The sequence below is a fragment of the Bos mutus genome, chromosome 12 (genome assembly GCF_027580195.1).
Source record: "Bos mutus isolate GX-2022 chromosome 12, NWIPB_WYAK_1.1, whole genome shotgun sequence".
NCBI lineage: Eukaryota > Metazoa > Chordata > Mammalia > Artiodactyla > Bovidae > Bos > Bos mutus.
In genome coordinates, this window is record NC_091628.1 from 13362464 (window position 1) to 13379803 (window position 17340).

Here is a 17340-nt window from a genome sequence, read left to right on the forward strand (position 1 = left end):
CAATGATCTCCATGGCGTACTGCTTCATCTGAGACTAAAGAACTTACAAGGTAAAGAGGGTATTTGACTACTAAGGAGAAAGAAGCTGGGTGCCAAGTGGGATCGGGTACCATTAGCCTCTCTCAAGAGGAAGGACGGCACCACGCTACTGATCTGGGTCAGAGACAGAGGGAGGTACACATTCAGGGGTTTTTCTGGGAGAAGGAGTTTGCTTTGAACCCTCTTCAGCACAGCAAGCATTTCACTGTGATGGCTATCACAATCATTTCACTACCATCTTCACAGCCAGGCAAACCTAACAAATACACATGCAATATACAACTTATTATCCTGCTGGGTCTCATTCCATTTGCCATCCCAACACCACATTAGTTTACAGCTTTCAAAACATAAAGGGCTCGAATGAATTCATTGAGATTGGAACTTTTATGACACAGATCAGCTCAAGTACTTCTACGCTGACATTTGGTAACCTAAGCTAATAGGACTTACCCTATTTTATTGCCAAACCACACACGGGTCATCTTCATAAGCTACTGAGAGGCAGGGTTTCTGACTTCCTTTGTGTTAAAAAGTGCCACCTTCTCATGAGCATTTAATCAACACCAAGCAAAAAAAGCAAACGTCAGATTCGGGGTACCTACATTTGTGTCCTCGTGGCTGTGGCCATTGGTCTCGACCAACTCCTTGGTACCCTTCAACTGCAGGTTTAAAGAGAAAACAAAAACAGAACAAAAACCCAAATGAATAAGCAAGCATATCTATTAAGTGCATAACATCCTGTTGACCCTGATTTATCTGAAGCTACACTTCAGAAAACTTCCAACAAGAAAAAAAACAGAAGGAGCACATAATTCTAACGAGTCTTACTGAAACCAGTTTGAGGCCAATATTTTATGAAACTTGATGGCTGGCAAAAAAATAAATGGGCCTTGGCCATTCTTTTTAAATAATAAGATTAGAAAGCAGTTTCATAGGCATAAAATGTATAAAATTGGTTCTTAAGAATAATAAATGATTTCATTTCCTCGTTGTATTGCTATTAATTTAAACCCTGCAGTGTTTGCAAGTTGCCGCCAGCTAAATGATGTTATACTAATGATTATTCGAGAGTGATGTATTTTCAGTCGCTTTAATGCGCTGCAGCGCTACTGTACTCGTCCTCCTAGAGAACCTATTCGAATGACTGACGTGATTTCTGGAGGCCTAGAGGAAGATGCTCTGCTGCTTTTTGGAAAGGAAGAAATGGGACCTCGGCTCCTTGGTCACCGAGGCATTAGAAGCAAAGCTGAGACTTTTAACAGTGCACATCTGAAAATGCCCTTCTCTCTGTTCTCTCTCAGAAGGCTTAGGAGTAATCAGTTACCGGGAGATTTCCCGGAAACCTTTAATTGGCGTTTTTATTCCAGCCTGACTTGAAGCAAACACGTGGAGACAAAGAACAAGGGCAGAGGTGAGCAGCCTTGCAGCTGTCTGCTGGCATTTCTTCCTGGCTTATTGCGCTTAGGAAGCAGCATCTTCAGCACTCTCTTTTTTTAATGCCTAAAATAAAGCACTCACAGTGCGATATAAATGCTTGAAGTTTGAAAGAAAATAAATGCACCACCAACATGTGTGACTCAGATGTTGGTTCTTTTGGGTTCTATGTACATGTCAGAAGGAAAGCTTTTTTGGTTTTTGCAAGGCGATCTCAAACTCTCAGCAAGAAAGGCACCCACTCTCCAAGCCAAGAGCAGGGCTCTGCCAAAGCCGTGGCGACATGAAGGGGCTGAGGACGGGGCAGCAGACTGCGGAACCGTGGAGCCGAAGAAGGCTCACTTCCACATCATCGCACTTGAGAAAGAGACATTCTGTCCAGGGGTCCTCAGGGTGGCACCACGGATGTTTCTGCACACCAGGATGAGGGAGCGCGGGCAACGTGTGTCAAACGTGAGAAGCCAAGTGTACCTCGGCAACAGGAAGCCCAGCTGGTCAGGGCACGAAGGGACTTCAAAACCCCTGCTTTCCGATCTGAGAGTTTTCTTTCCATGGGCGACCCTCACCATCTCCCTCACGGCTTCTCCCGCCTTGCAACTCACGCTTCCGGGAGTTAAGAGTGGGGCTGGCTCAGAAGAAGGTTTTGCTGTTTTTCAGTGGAAGGAATGGACTCTATTTAAAGCCCTGTCCCACCTTCACATGTTTCCCAGCACAAACATACCCATTGCTCTCCTTCTTCTGTTTAAATAAATTCCATTGTCCTGCTTTGTGTTACCCTCACTCTGCCGTGTGTGTGTGAGATCTCACTCCCCATTTGCCTGCTCTCTGCTGTGGGATCCACATGTGTCCTCCTTGCCTGGGGCGGTGGGCTGGCCTCTCCGTCCTCACCAGCCTACCCTCTGTCCCCTCTGGAGCTGCTGCTCCCCTCGAGATGGAGAGGTTGGCATCGTGTCCGAGGACACCTGGGCTTAAGTACAGGGTGTCGAAAAGTGAGTGTTAGTTGCTCAATCGTGTCCAGCTCTTTGTGACCTCATGGACTGTAGCCTTCCAGGCTCCGCTGTCCATGGAATTCTCCAGGCAAGAATACTGGAGTGGGTTGCCATGACCTTCTCCAGAGGATCTTCCCAACCCAGGGACTGAACCCGGGTCTCCTGCATCGCAGGCAGATTCTTTACCATCTGAGCCACCAGGGAAGCCCATGCAGAGGTAGGTGTGCTTCTAATTGTACGTGCGTGTGTGGGTGTGTGGTGGTGGCGATACGGAGTATGGCAGAAGGAATATGTCCACTGCCTGCTCTCGTCTCTAAGATGACAGATGGGGGCACCAGCTGAGGGGCTCTTGAGAAAACAGCAGCCGATGGGCCCTCTTAGACTTATGTATTCTTGGGGTCTTTGCTTGAAAAAGAGCCATCCCATTAGCACAGCAGATTTTAAAATGCTTCCTCTCCAGTCATACTTCCTAGGTCTTCAATGATTTCAGTTGTTCTGAATCTCTTTCATGTTACCCATTTATCCTTTTTTTTTAAGGAATGGAGAATGAAGTGTGATGCTTCACCACAGCTTCTGTGTGCTCACTGCTCTTTAAAAACGCGTGTCATGACAAGGATATAGCAATGTGATCTGCAAAACTTAGCGTCTATTTTTATGACTCGGGTTTGGACTTCACATCAACATAAAGGACTGGAGTCCTTTAGAGGAAGAGGAATTCACCCCCCTCATCCCAGTAAATCAAAGAGACAGAGAGAGAAAACACAAAACAACAAAGCTCAGGGACGTGCATGTTTGATCAGGTGCAAATCTGGACCAAATGTGCTCCAATTTTTTGGAAGCTTTTTCATAATGCAAAGGAAGAAAGAACAGGACAGAAGAAAGACTGCAGGTCTCTTAGACAGCAGGTCACTGTGAATTTAGTCATCAATATTTCCCAGTTCAATCTAACTTCTCCAAAATCATACACAGTCAGACTCAGTCTGTTATTGTCTTAATCATATAAAGATAATGATTAGTTTAAGAAAGGATTTTCCTCCAAAGCTAAAAAAGCTTATAAACTATCCAACACCTTCAAGGTTCTCTCACAATTCACTGATACTTGTAGAGGAAAGTGACTGAAAATGTATTTTCTTGGTTTCAAACCATTAAAAAATCATTTGTACAGTGACTGAGTCACAGTGGGCTAGGTCATACTTCCCCAACTTCATAGGTTTTTTTTTTTTAAATCACTTTTGAAGTGATTTATGTTGTACAAAGGACCTCCTCATATATCATGGTAAGTGAAAATTTTAAAGCAATCTAAATTTGACTACCCCCAAAGGGTTGGGGCTACTACATGTGATTTTTTTTCCCCTTCCATTTGCCATTCATTACTTCATGGGCAGCCTGTGAAGGCCAGAAATAGGAAAGTATTTCAGGAACTTGCCTGGCTTCTCCTGTGTAGATAACGGGGCTTAGATTTCACTCAGCTGCCAAGCAATCCATCTTACCCTGCTGTAAGACAATACTTTCAAATCCACTTATCAATGTCAGGCCACACTTTAGTATCAGAGAAAGCCAGGATGAAATGATCAGATTTACAAACTTCGGATAAAAGGTCTGTTGCTCACCCTGGCTAGATAAGTGTCCTGATGTACAGGGGAGAGTTTTGTGGGTTTTTTTTTTGTTTTTAATGTTGCTATGAATCAGTCCTTTTTATTCAGATGTCTGCAGGAGGACCATGGGCTATGCTAAACTCATTTTCCTCACGATTAGACTTAAGATGAAACTAGCTGCTTGCTCTGAAATTTATCTGCATCTCCAATGTTTTAAAATTTAATCAAAATTCATTTGTCTTCTGGAAGAAAGTTTCACAGATCGCTGGAAGGCTTGGATGGCCTAAGAGGTACCAAAGTGAGAACAGAGATGCTGGAGATAAGATTAATAATCCCACGCAGCAAAGCTGGGAGGTTGGGATGGTCCAGGATAATCCTACTGCAGATTAACTTCATCCAATGCTTGCATATGCGTCAAACACGGGGAAGCGTGTGTCTGTGTTTGAACTGATTCGCGGGTCGGAGCTGTGGCTTTCACTTACTTGTTCCTGGAGAACTTTGAGTAATGCTTGTGTGTGTGACTGCTCTTCCTTTGCTTGCTCCAGTTCTGACTTTTTGTTGTTCAACTCCTCCTGGATGGTCAGCAATTGCTGTGAAATTAAAGGATGTTTACAATAAGATAGAAGGCCAACTGGAATATTTTAAGATAATCAGAACATCCATTCCAAAACACAAGAAAAAAATTTTGTACACGCCTTAAAGTGTAATCTGGACTTCAGTTGACTTTTTAAAATGCGCATTTCACCCCCTACATAGGGTAACGAGCATGCAGTTAATGCCACAGTCTCAGGCTGTTGGTGACACTGATGCACAATGCTTGTGTCAGTGTCTGTGAAGGCACCTTTGTTTGCCTTTGAACAGATGCACATTTATAAAAATAATGCATGTTAGGTAGGAAGTTAGGCATGAGCAACCAGGGGTGCCCTAGCAGGAAAGGATGAAAGCTGATCTCTAAACCCCATCCCAGAGGCAACCAGGAGAGCTCACAGACGTGCTACAAAATTACCACAGAGACTTTTCCACCTCCTGAACATGTGCCCTAGCACACAGGGGATACAAACTAACCACAGGGGCCTCCTCTAGTAACCTTAGGCAGCTAGGAGTCCATTAAAGGCTCATGAATATTCTACACATATATGCATCTGATTGTAACAGACTCAATTATGAGAAGACATACACAACAGAACCTGCTGTTATATAACTTGAGAGTGTCCATCAGCCTTGAGCCTATGCCTATTTGCATTCCCTTTCATTGACTGGTGGTGGGTACAAGCCCTATTTTGCACAGGGCACAAGCAAAGGAGGAGACAGGAAGTATAAAAAGGGGGAAGACAGGAGGTATTGTGAGAGGACTATGACTCCTGCCTGTGTCTTGGGGACTATCTGTCTAATAAAACTTCTGTTTCCTTGGGCTGTAACTTGTCTGTTGTTTTAAACCCTTTAGTCAATTGTTCCAAACGTTTGTTGCAACAAGAAGCGAGGAAACGAAATGCAGAATCATGGTAAGAAACAAAAATATTGATAGCTGAAGAGATTAAAAAAAAAACACAACACTTAAAATAATTAGTCCATGTCCAAGGTTACATCAGTTTACACTGGACCCTACAGCTAGCTTTAGAGTAGCTCTGTAAAGCCGTTTCGCCAGGTGGTTGGGACCACAAACGAGACTTTTACTTTCTCTGTTATGACGGTGATGTTTTATTAGATCAGCAGGACTCAGGTCCAAACAGCAATCAATATATCAGCAGAGAAAACTGCTGATATAAGCTGTCAAAACACTCAGCTATGGCCTGCACTGCTATTTGGAAGCAAGGCACTGATGGTATTGCTGGAAGCTTGAGCGGTCCTTGCCCCCATCAACTGTAACTCACGCAGAGGCTCACCTGGCCTGCCAGGAGGATGCGGCTACCCAGCACTAATTCTCTGTAACGCGGTTCTCTGTTAATATAGACACAGGCTGGAGAACACATTCAAGAGCTTCCAAACAGGCCCTGGAAACAGTGTGTCTATTCAGAGCTTCTTGACAACAGAGGGCTAGTTTGCAAAGACAAATGTGTGTTTCTTCTGCTCCCGCACAAAACAAGTGGTGCCCTAATGACATGGAAATGTCAGTGCGTAGCCATCTCCACGCCAAGGCTGCTGCTTCTGGGGCTTGACAAGCTGGCTGCAGAGCTGCCTGGCTGGTTCTGAACTACCAAGGCTGGAATAAACAATGGCACTGGATTCCCGGTGCTTAAACCTACCAACTGGAAGGATTAAATCAGATCTTCAAATCCGCTAGTTTAGGGGGTATGTTGAAGACAGGAAGTGCTCAGAAAAACACACTGTGTCTTAACCCCCGGGCTTGCTTGTCCTGGCCCCTCACCTGGTGCGGGATATAGATTTAAACATAAACAGTGATTTCCCTGCAGTTTTGAAAACACTCAGTGCCTCTTATTTCACCACCTGCCCCGATCATACACTGCCCATATGAGGCAATACACACAGCCCACGCGGGCTCCCTTTAGACGTGATGTGGTTTAATGGGTACCAATTGATTACAGCGCAGAAACCAGAGGGCCGTATTGTACTTTGGCACCATGACAGGTAACGAAAATGGCCCTTTCCAAACGGTGGGGAATGATCCTGTTTCCTTATTCTCATTCACGACCAGCCCCAGAATGGTTCTGAAGGGATCTGGTGCTCTGACTTCCATGATGCTGAGTGGATTTTTTGTGTCATTAGACAATTTCGAATCCAATCCTGAAACCTCCTTTCAAAATGAGCCGAATAGAGGACAGGGAATTATCTTCAACAGCTCCTGTTCACTCACTGCTGTAAGCGAAGTAGCAAAACTTAGAGAAACAACTGATGTCTGGCTGAAGGGGGCTGGCCACGCTAAGGATGGCGCCCCTGGACAATGGAAAACCAGGCAGCCATTAAAAATGAAGTTACACAAATGTCTCTGGACACAGGAGAAACTCAACATACTGTTCCCTGCATGAGGGGTTCACTGAATTTTGCAAAACAGAAAAGGATCTGGATAGAGTCTGCGGGTGAGTAGGTTCGTGGATCCTTCTGTTAGTCTGGCTTATAATTTTCTGGGAAGTCTGTAAGGAGCAGACACTGCTGTAGTAATAATAAGAAAAAAAAAAAGCAAATGAACTTAAATAACATTGAGGAAACAACAAAGAGGAAAACTACCCAGACACAACTCTCAGTTATCATTACCAACACTGTGAATAAATCAGAGGGCAAGCGAGAACCCTACTGGAGTCTGCCATTTCAGCCACACGTTACAACACTGCTTCATTCAAAACATGACTGTGTGTGCACACGTGCACGCGTGCACATACACACACTCCCTTCCTTGGACCTCACTTCCCAGGTTAGCATCTATCTTTTCTCACTCTTACGTGGAATCACGCTTTTTAATTTAAATTGTAATTCCAATTTAATTCTTTAAATCAAAAAGTGTGATTCCAAGGAATCATCTGCATTTCCTTCTCTTCTCATATGCAGGCAACCATTTTCAATGGTTTCTCTTTTATTTGAATGTGTTTTTCCAAAATATATACTGTTGTCGTGTGAGTATGCAATTGCATGTAAGTGGCTGTGCCATATTTCATGTTTACTATGTTTTTTACAAAGCGCTATTCTTTTAAGATAACCATGTTGATATGCATATATCTCTAACTACTGCCTCTGGTGGCTGCGTAATAGTCTATGGGGCATGTCCACCCAGTTATACCTATTTCGCTCTCCCAGTGAAGCCCACTCAGATTACCCCCATTTCTTGCCCCCTGTCAGGGCTACAGTGGGAGACTCTGGTGCTTGTCCCTCCGGACCTGTGGGATACTTTCCCTGGTGTGTATCCAGCAGTGGATCTGCTGGTTCACAGGACACGCTTGAGGATTTCACTGCCAAAGCGGCTTTACAGAATGGCTATACAGTCTGCCCACTCACCAGTGCTGGATGAGTTACTGTGTCCACACTTCACATTACCTAGCTTTCTAATATCTGTCAGTCTAATAATATCAAGATTCTTCATCTTTTAAAATCATCTCATACTTTCTCTGATCCCCTGTGATTTTAGGCTTTACTTCCACATGTATAACTTGGGTTTAGAAAAGGCAGAAAAACCAGAGATCAAATTGCCAACATCTGTTGGATCATAGAAAAAGCCAGAGAATTCCAGAAAAACATCTACTTTTGCTTCATTGACTATGCAAAAGTCTTTGCATGGATCACAACTGTGGAAAATTTTTAAATAGATGGAAGTATCAGACCACCTTACCTGTCTCCTCAGAAACCTGTGTGAGGGTCGAGAAGCAAGAGTTAGAACCAGACATGGAACAATGGACTGCTTCAAAACTGGGAAAGGAGTATGACAAGGCTGTATATTGTCACCCTGTTTATTTAACTTACATGCAGAGTACATGATGCAAAATGCTGCACTGGATGAATCTCAAGCTGGAATCAGGACTGCTGGGAGAAATATCAACAACCTCAGATATGCAGATGATACTATTCTAATGGCAGAAAGTGAATACAAACTAAAGAGCCTCTTGATGAAGGTGAAAGAGGAGAGTGAAAAAGCTGGCTTAAAACTCAACGTTCAAAAAACTAAGATCATGACATCTGGTCCCATCAGTACATGGCAAACAGAAGGGGAAAAAGTAGAAACAGTGACAGATTTTATTTTCTTGGGCTCCAAAATCACTGCAGATGGTGACTGCAGCCATGAAATTAAAAAATGCTTGCTCCTTGGAAGGAAAGCTATAGCAAACCTAGACAGCATATTAAAAAGCAGAGACATCGCTTTGCTGACAAAGATCCATATAGCCAAAGCTATGGTTTTTCCAGTGGACATGTATGGATACGACAGTTGGACCATAAAGAAGGCTGAAGAATTGATGAGCCATAAAGATGGATATGACAAGTTGACAGATATAAAGCTCTGAAGAACTGATGCTTTTGGTGCTGGAGAAGACTCTTGAAGGTCCCTTGGACTGCAAGGAGATCTAACCAGTCAATTCCAAAGGAAATCAACCCTAAGTATTCACTGGAAGAACTGATCCTGAAGTTCTAATACTTTGGCCACCTGATCCGAAGAGCCGACTCACTGGAAAAGACCCTGATGCTGGGGAAGATTGAAGGCAAAAGGAGAAGAGGGCAGTAGAGGATGTGATGGTTAGATAGCATCACTGATTCAATGGACATAAATTTAAGCAAACTCCAGGAGATGGTGAAGGGCAGGGAAGCCTGGTATGCTGCAGCCCATGAGGTCTCAAAGAGTTGGACACGACTTACTGATTGAACACACACACACACACAGTGTGCATACGTCAATGCTAGTCTCTAAGTTTGCCCCAGCCTCCCCTCCCCCGCCTGGGACCACATGTCTGTTCTCTACGGCTGTGTCTCTATTCCTGCCACACAAAAAGGCTCATCTGTGCCATTCTTCATAAAAATCAGAGACATTACTTTGCCGACAAAGGTCCATCTAGTCAAAGATATGGTTTTTCCAGTAGTCATGTATGGATGTGAGAGTTGGACCATAAAGAAAGCTGAGCGCCAAAGAATTGATGCTTTTGAACTGTGGTGTTGGAGAAGACTCTTGAGAGTCCCTTGGACTGCAAGGAGATCCAACCGGTCCATCCTAAAGGAAATCAGTCATGAATATTCATTGGAAGGACTGATGCTGAAGCTGAAACTCCAATACTTTGGCTACCTGATGGGAAGAACTGACTCATTGGAAAAGACCCTGAAGCTGGGAAAGTTTGAAGGTGGGAGGAGAAGGGGACGACAGAGGATGAGATGGTTGGATGGCATCACTGATTCGATGGACATGAGTTCGTGTAGGCTCTGGGAGTTGGTGATGGACTGGAAGCCTGGAGTGCTGCAGGCAATGGGGTAGCATAGAGTCAGACACATTGGACTGGACTGAACTGACCCGTTTTTGCGGATTCCATATATGTGCAGTAATATATGATATTTTCTTTCTTCTGACTTACTTCACTCTGAATTACAGACTCTAGGTTCATCCACATCACTACAAACAACCCAATTTTGTTCCTTTTCATGACTGAGTAGTATTCCATTGTGTATATGTACCACAACTTCTTGATCCATTCATCTGTTGATGAACATTAAGGTTGCTTCCATGTCCTGCCTATTGTAAACAGTGTTGCAATGAACATTTAAGTCAACTTAAAGCATGCTTTCAGGCTAAAATCAAATCATTTGATGACTTATAATGTAGAAAAGAGCTGCACCCTCTAGCCAGACAACGCCCCTCACTAAGGCACAGGGTTGGGCAGTGGAGCAGGGCCTTATTCTCATCCCCATTCACCCATCTGGCCTGTTGTCCTGCTCGGGGCAAAGCTTGCACAACTATTTGCAGCAGTTTTGGGGTTCCTCCTCAATAAAGACCCCCTCCATTCATCCAAGCAAAGCTAGTTTTCTTTCATCTTCCCAAAGCACTTTTATATGACTTATTACAGTTCATAGGAATCTCCCCAGCTAGACTACATCCACCAAGGGCAGAAGCCATAACTGGGTTACCTCTAACATACAGTAGGTGCTGAATGAATGAATGAGTAAAGAGGTAAATGAATATTTGCTCTGGTTCACCCAATTCTATGAGATTAAGCCATAATCTAGCAAAAAACAAAACAAAGGAAAAAACCACACACACACACACCAAACTAAAACAAGCTCAGTAACTACTTGATCTATCACTGGGTAACTTATTGTTCCAGACATATGGATATATGAAAGCTTCAGAGGGAAACAGCAGTTCCACGAAAGGCATTCTGATTCATTACTCTGGAAGTAATAGATGCTGTCCTGAAGCTATAGGGGAATATTTCTTCAAAGTCTAAGGAAGCCTAATCAGTGAATTTATAATTATGTAATTTCTTCCCCATGTCCCACCGGAAAGCAAACAAATAAACCAAAACCGCCACTAGGAAAAACAAAATCAACACAGCCCTAGAGTACTGTTTGCATTCTTTCAAACCGTTTCTTTTGTTTATCAAACATCAACTCATGAACCTAATATTTATGTATTCAAAACAGTGGTAATTCAGAACTGCTATTCCATATTTGACTAGATGCCCTATAAAAACAATGAGATAGCCTGCAACTAGATAATTTAAGTCAGGCTTTCTGGGTCTTTTTTCTCTTCAAATTTATGAAACTGTATAATGTTCTTTCCGGTTTGAATTTTTAAGTACCAAAGTGCCTCAATTACAGAAGTTCACAGGTAGCAAGAACTTAATCAGAAGAGCCTTTCGGTTGGACTGGCTGACTGCAGCATAATTTTAATTTAACAGCGGAGAGTGTGGCATTAAACAGATGCACTATTACATCTTTTGGTGGTTACAACTGACTCTGTTCCAATTAGACAATTATCCATATGCCAATCAAGTGCAAACACTCGGGCGGACAATAACAGGTAAATAAATGCAGTACCTGACACATCTTGATGTTTCCAGGCCACTGATTTAATAGGATCATTTGTAATGCTCTTTGGGGATGTAGACTTCGGTGTGTAATGGGTCTTTCTCTCTGACAAATTCAAAGTGCATTACAAATGTTATTTGGAGCCCCAGAATAAGTGAGGTCACATTTCCATTTTTATAGATGGGCGAATCATGGGCGCCCAAAGGTTAAGTCATGGACCTGAAGCCATGGTGTCTTGCAAAGACCTACCGCTTGCCCAACTCAATTTCCCTGCTTCAAACTGCACTTTTTACCCTGGCAACCACATCAAACCCTTAATATGAGAGGGAAATGAGGACATGCGAGGTTTAAAACCCTCCTAGCAAGGACTTCCCGGAGAAGGCAATGGCACCCCATTCCAGTGTTCTTGCCTGGAGAATCCCAGGGACGGGGGAGCCTGGTGGGCTTCCATCTATGAGGTCGCATAGTTGGACACGACTGAAGCGACTTAGCAGCAGCAGCAGCAAGGCCTTCCACCTAGGCTTTCACCATTTTCCACTTACGAGTGAGGCCGTTTTTGTACCTTGTGGGACATGCTTTTCATGCACCCTTTGTGAGCAGTATGGTAAATTTCACTTTCCTTTAAAAACTGTAACTCTCTCCTTGTCTTTCTTGCTTACGTTTTATACTTTCGTCACTAAAGTGAAGTCTATATAACTAAAAGATAGTATAAAGTTAGATCCCATGAAAATCATGGACTATGGTGCAAATTCACGGTAGGAAGTACACCAGCAACGTCTGATGATGAGCTGTTGTTTGTTGACTCACTCAGTCGTGTCTGACACTTTGCGACCCCATGGTCTGCAGCACGCCAGGCTCCCCTGTCCTCTATGTTCTGGAGTTTGCTCAAACTCACATCCATTGGGTCGATGATGCCATCCAACCATCTCATCCTCTGTCGCCCCCTTCTCCTCCCGCCCTCAATATTTCCCAGCATCGGGGTCTTTTCCAATGAGTCGAATGATAAGGTGACGCTCACAGAACTGTGATACCTCAGGAATCTTTGGCAGGACTGGTGAGCTGCTGGGGCATGGAGGTGGTGCTTGGTGTAAAACCGAGAGGATCCCTAAATAGAACACTGATTTTGTGTCTTTCATGGTGGTGGTGGAGCACTTTCTAAATTTACAGTGGTGGCAAAGTCACATGAACTTATGCCACGAGGTAGATACACACTGACAGTGACCGCCAATCACACACAAGGCTCTGCCTGAAGGTAGACACAACTAACAGCATTCCTGACAAAAGAGAGAAACCCCGCTCAGGGGAAGGACAGTCATTTACCACCTGGCACCTATAACGTTCACTTTTCTCCTTGGGAGAAGAAAAAAAAAGGATGGAATTGAACTAGCTTGAATTTTTGGGGTCACATGAGATGCTGCTGCTAAGTCACTTCAGTCGTGTCTGACTCTGTGTGACCCCATAGACGGCAGCCCACCAGGCTCCCCCGTCCCTGGGATTCTCCAGGCAAGAACACTGGAGTGGGTTGCCATTTCCTTCTCCAATGCATGAAAGTGAAAAGTCAAAGTGAAGTCGCTCAGTCGTGTCCGACTCTTAGTGACCCCATGGACTGCAGCCCACCACGCTCCTCCTTCGATGGGATTTTCCAGGCAAACGTACTGGAGTGGGGTGCCATTGCCTTCTCTGACATAAGACTACTCAAAATTTATTCTAGTTTAAAATGTCACTGGCTTTGGACTTCCCTGGTGGTACAGTGGGTGAGAATCCGCCTGCCAAGGTGGGGGACATGGGTTCAGTCCCTGGTCTGGGAAGATCACACTTGCCATGCAGCAGCAAAGCCCAGGCGCCACATCTAGTGACCCACGCACCCGAGAGCCTGGGCTCCACAAGAGAAGCCTCTGCAATGAGAAGCCTGCACACCACGAAAAAGAGCAGTCCCTGCTAGCCGCAGCTAGAGAAAGCCTGGGCAGCCTCAGAGACCCAGAACAGTCAAAAATAAAAAATAAATAAATTTAAAAAATGTCATCTGCTTTTCCCTGCGGATGAAAGTGCACTTCAATTTACCTTAAGACCCAAGGGTGATGAAGACTGTGGCCGGGTATACCCACCCAGGCACCTCCCTCTCCACCTCTGGCTTGGTGACCCCTAGGGGAGAAACATCTCTCGGAGAGAGCCCCACCATTCAGATGACTGATAACAGGACTACTGGATCACAGAAATGAAATTGTGCTCCGAGCCTAATATCCTATTACAGCAGGCTATACATATTTAATTCCTTGGGTCTTTCCTCATAAATCAATTCCTTCAGGCCCTTAATCTCGTCAATATCTTTTCTGATATTGAATTTTAAATGCCAATCTCATTGCTAGGCAGAAAGGCAATCTCTTGCTCATGATGGGATCAGGTTTCATTTACAACTGAGAGATGCTTGGAGTCTGGTGCTGTTTCCTGACCCCGCTGTCACAAATCCTGATGTCGGCCGGAACCAAACAGCTGAAGGGCAGGTCTGACCAGGCTGGTCCTCTGAGAGGTCGAGACCAGGAACCCTGGGGTCATGTCTGTGGGTGCTCTGGGACAGCTCTGGGAGACTGGGGAGAAGGCAGAAAGTGTTTTCAGGGGTGTGGATCCTTGGTGGGGGGTCCTGTGAAACATGGGCACCCTGCCACCCACCCAGGGCAGTGTGCTGATGGGGGTCTGCTTCTCTGAATGTATGTGTCTGACCCAAGATACACACAGCATGCATACATCAGAGTAAGATCTCAGGAAGTGGGTGAAGGGAAGGAGAGGCTTGTGGATTCTTTGGAGGGGAAGCGTGAAATCCAGAGGGCAAGGGTTTGGAGCGGGAATGTTTCCAGGTTCCCCGGGGCTGGTCCCTAACACTGGGATCTCCCTGGTTGCAAGGAAAGGGAAAAAAAATTCACGAATTCTGTGAGCTGTGCAGAATTTCCAGAGGGGAGCAGGAACGATGAATGTTAAGACTTCAAGAGTGTGGGAAACACGGGGAACTACTGAGATGAGGATTTGGGGGCCTAAGTATGCAGCGGTAGGGTTCCCACAGTGGGGCTCTAGGCGCTGTCGGACTTGGTACAGGTAATAAGCAAGTGCAACTGCACAGAACTGAACAAAAATTAAACTAGCCAAAGGTCCATCTATTGACTATCAGTGCACCAGCAATTCGAACAAAATCGGACAAAACACTCCATCCTGATAAAAATCCTTTGTTGACCTAAAACCTAAACAGTTGCTGCCTTTGCTGTTAAGATTCAACGTATATGTAAGCTTCAAATGAGTACTGTTCCATCTCTTACCCTCTAATAAACATACTTTATGTAGAAACTAATTTGGAAAATGTTGGTGTCACAGTCTGCTCCCCGCCAACCCTCCCCCACCCCCACAGACTCACACAGGACTCAGCTAAGCCCAGTTTTGGGGCTTAAAAGCACTTGAGCTCATCTAAATCCCATGGACGGAGGAGCCTGGTAGGCTGCAGTCCATGGGGTCACGAAGAGTCGGACACAACTGAGCGACTTCACTTTCACTTTTCACTTTCATGCACTGGAGAAGGAAATGGCAACCCACTCCAGTGTTCTTGCCTGGAGAATCCCAGGGACGGGGGAGCCTGGTGGGCTGCCGTCTATGGGGTCGCATAGAGTCGGACACGACTGAAGTGACTTAGTAGCAGCAGCAGAGCTCATCTAAGACACACAGTGTCCCCAACCCCTGCAGCACTACACAAATTCCTAGATTTCTACAGCAGATTCAAAATAAACAATGAGAACACAGTTGTTGCCAAGACTAAGAACTAGAACTGAGTTACTCTATTTCATCTCACAAGACCCCTTAAAGAAATTTTATGTCAAAAATTGGAAACAGTGAAATGTGGTGAGAACTACGAACCATTTATTGTTGAGTGCAGAATTGATTTCTTATGTGAAATATTTTTACTGAATTTTCATATTTTACAAGCCGAAATAAATTCTTTCAAAATTGTTAAATGTTTGCCTTAAAACTAAAGGACAAATCAAGAAAACGTTACGTCAGTGACACTAACAGCAGTTGTCTAAACTGTACCCTTTGCATTTAGTTTTGTTAAGATTCACAGGCAGGAGGAGAAGTGGGTGACAGAGGATGAGATGGTTGGATGGCATCATTGACTTGATGGATATGAGTTTGAGTGAACTCTGGGATATACTGAAGCATAGGGAAGCCTGGTTTGCTACAGTCCACGAGTCTACAGCAAAGAGTCATGACTGGGCAACTGAACAACAACAAACATTCAAAGATCCACATATTTACTGGCCATTTACGTACTGTAATATATTCAGTTCAGTTTAGTTCAGTCGATCAGTTGTGTCCGACTTTTTGCGACCCCATGAATCGCAGCATGCCAGGCCTCCCAGTCCATCATCAACTCCTGGAGTTCACCCAGACTCACGTCCATCGAGTCAGTGATGCCATCCAGCCATCTCATCCTCTGTCGTCCCCTTCTCCTCCTGCCCCCAATCCCTCCCAGCATCAGAGTCTTTTGCAATGAGTCAACTCTTCGCATGAGGTGGCCAAAGTACTGGGGTTTCAGCTTTAGCATCATTCCTTGCAAAGAAATCCCAGGGCTGATCTCCTTGAGAATGGACTGGTTGGATCTCTTTGCAGTCCAAGGGACTCTCAAGAGTCCTCTCCAACACCACAGTTCAAAAGCATCAATTCTTTGGTGCTCAGTTTTCTTTATAGAGACATACTGTAATATATTAACTATAATCAAAATATCAAAGTTCAAACTGCTAAGTGAGCTAAAAAAAAGATTTAATAGATGTGATTTTTCTCCCTTTTCATTTTACTATTTTATTAAAATTTTGTAGGCATCATATATGTGAAATTCAATATCAGAAAAATTTCATTGTATTTCTTTCTTGGCCATTATTATTACTTGTTTCATTTCATGATTATTACTGAAAATAAGCTGATTATTACTGAAAATAAGCCTGTCACATAGAGGAGGAGGATGTTTAAAATCAGATCCTCCCTGAGTGTCAAGTTACACCAGGCACACTGCTGGCAGGCAGCCCACTGTCTGGGCAGGAGAGGAGATCATGACCTTGGGGTGGAGGACTGTGTCATCAGACAGAGTTTTAGAGACCATTTCCGCTACTTGGATATCCTCTTGGGAGGGCCTTGTGTGAAAGACAAGATACTTTCTGGCATTTGTACAATCCAGTAGTTACTTACCATGATACATGATACCCCGATCAGGCAACATTATGAAAAGAAGTCCAGCCAAGGTTTGGCGAAAAGGCCAAAAAAAAAAAAAGAAGCCCCAGATCATCATTCCAAGGTTAATATGGTCAGCTCTGAGGCTGATGTGCTGTGTGGCCTTGAGCAAGCCACGTTACTGCTCTGGTCTCCTCTCTCCCTCGCAACTGTCTCATGAGGAATGATGTATCATGTGCAAAGCAACACATCAATTAATGTCCTGCTTACCGGACTCATGAAGATAACAAAAAGGGTTTGGAAGACTCTAAAATCTGCTTTCTCTTCTTCAGATGATTTTTCAATAGTGTAATTTGCAGGGTCGTTTTAACCTCCTGTCTTCCACTTTCCTCACATGTTACACAAAGATGACAGTACTTACGAGAGGGATATTATGAGACTAAAGAATACCCATTAAGTACAGAAGGCTCCTTGAATGGCAAAGGGTACCAAGTTAAATGAAAGCGCTGTCACAATCCTCTCTGCAAAAATGGAGAGACTAAGGTCAAGTGACTTTTAACTTCCACGAGTGGGCACTCTTGGGGATTAATATTCAGAGGCAAGGTCTGCTGTTCAGGCCTGTGCTAGTC

At 44.2% G+C, this 17340-nt stretch overlaps 1 protein-coding gene across 5 annotated transcripts in view; it reads right to left on the reverse strand.

Moving 5' to 3' along the window:
- Positions 1–17340, reverse strand: part of ENOX1 (ecto-NOX disulfide-thiol exchanger 1) — a 687342-nt gene that overhangs the window by 68676 nt on the left and 601326 nt on the right. For all 5 annotated transcript variants that reach the window (XM_070380253.1, XM_070380256.1, XM_070380252.1 and 2 more), the window contains 2 exons: positions 4543–4650; positions 645–701 (listed from right to left, as the gene is read on the reverse strand). In XM_070380253.1, the coding sequence (XP_070236354.1) occupies positions 645–701; positions 4543–4650 (165 nt within the window). The remainder of the gene's footprint in view (positions 1–644; positions 702–4542; positions 4651–17340) is intronic.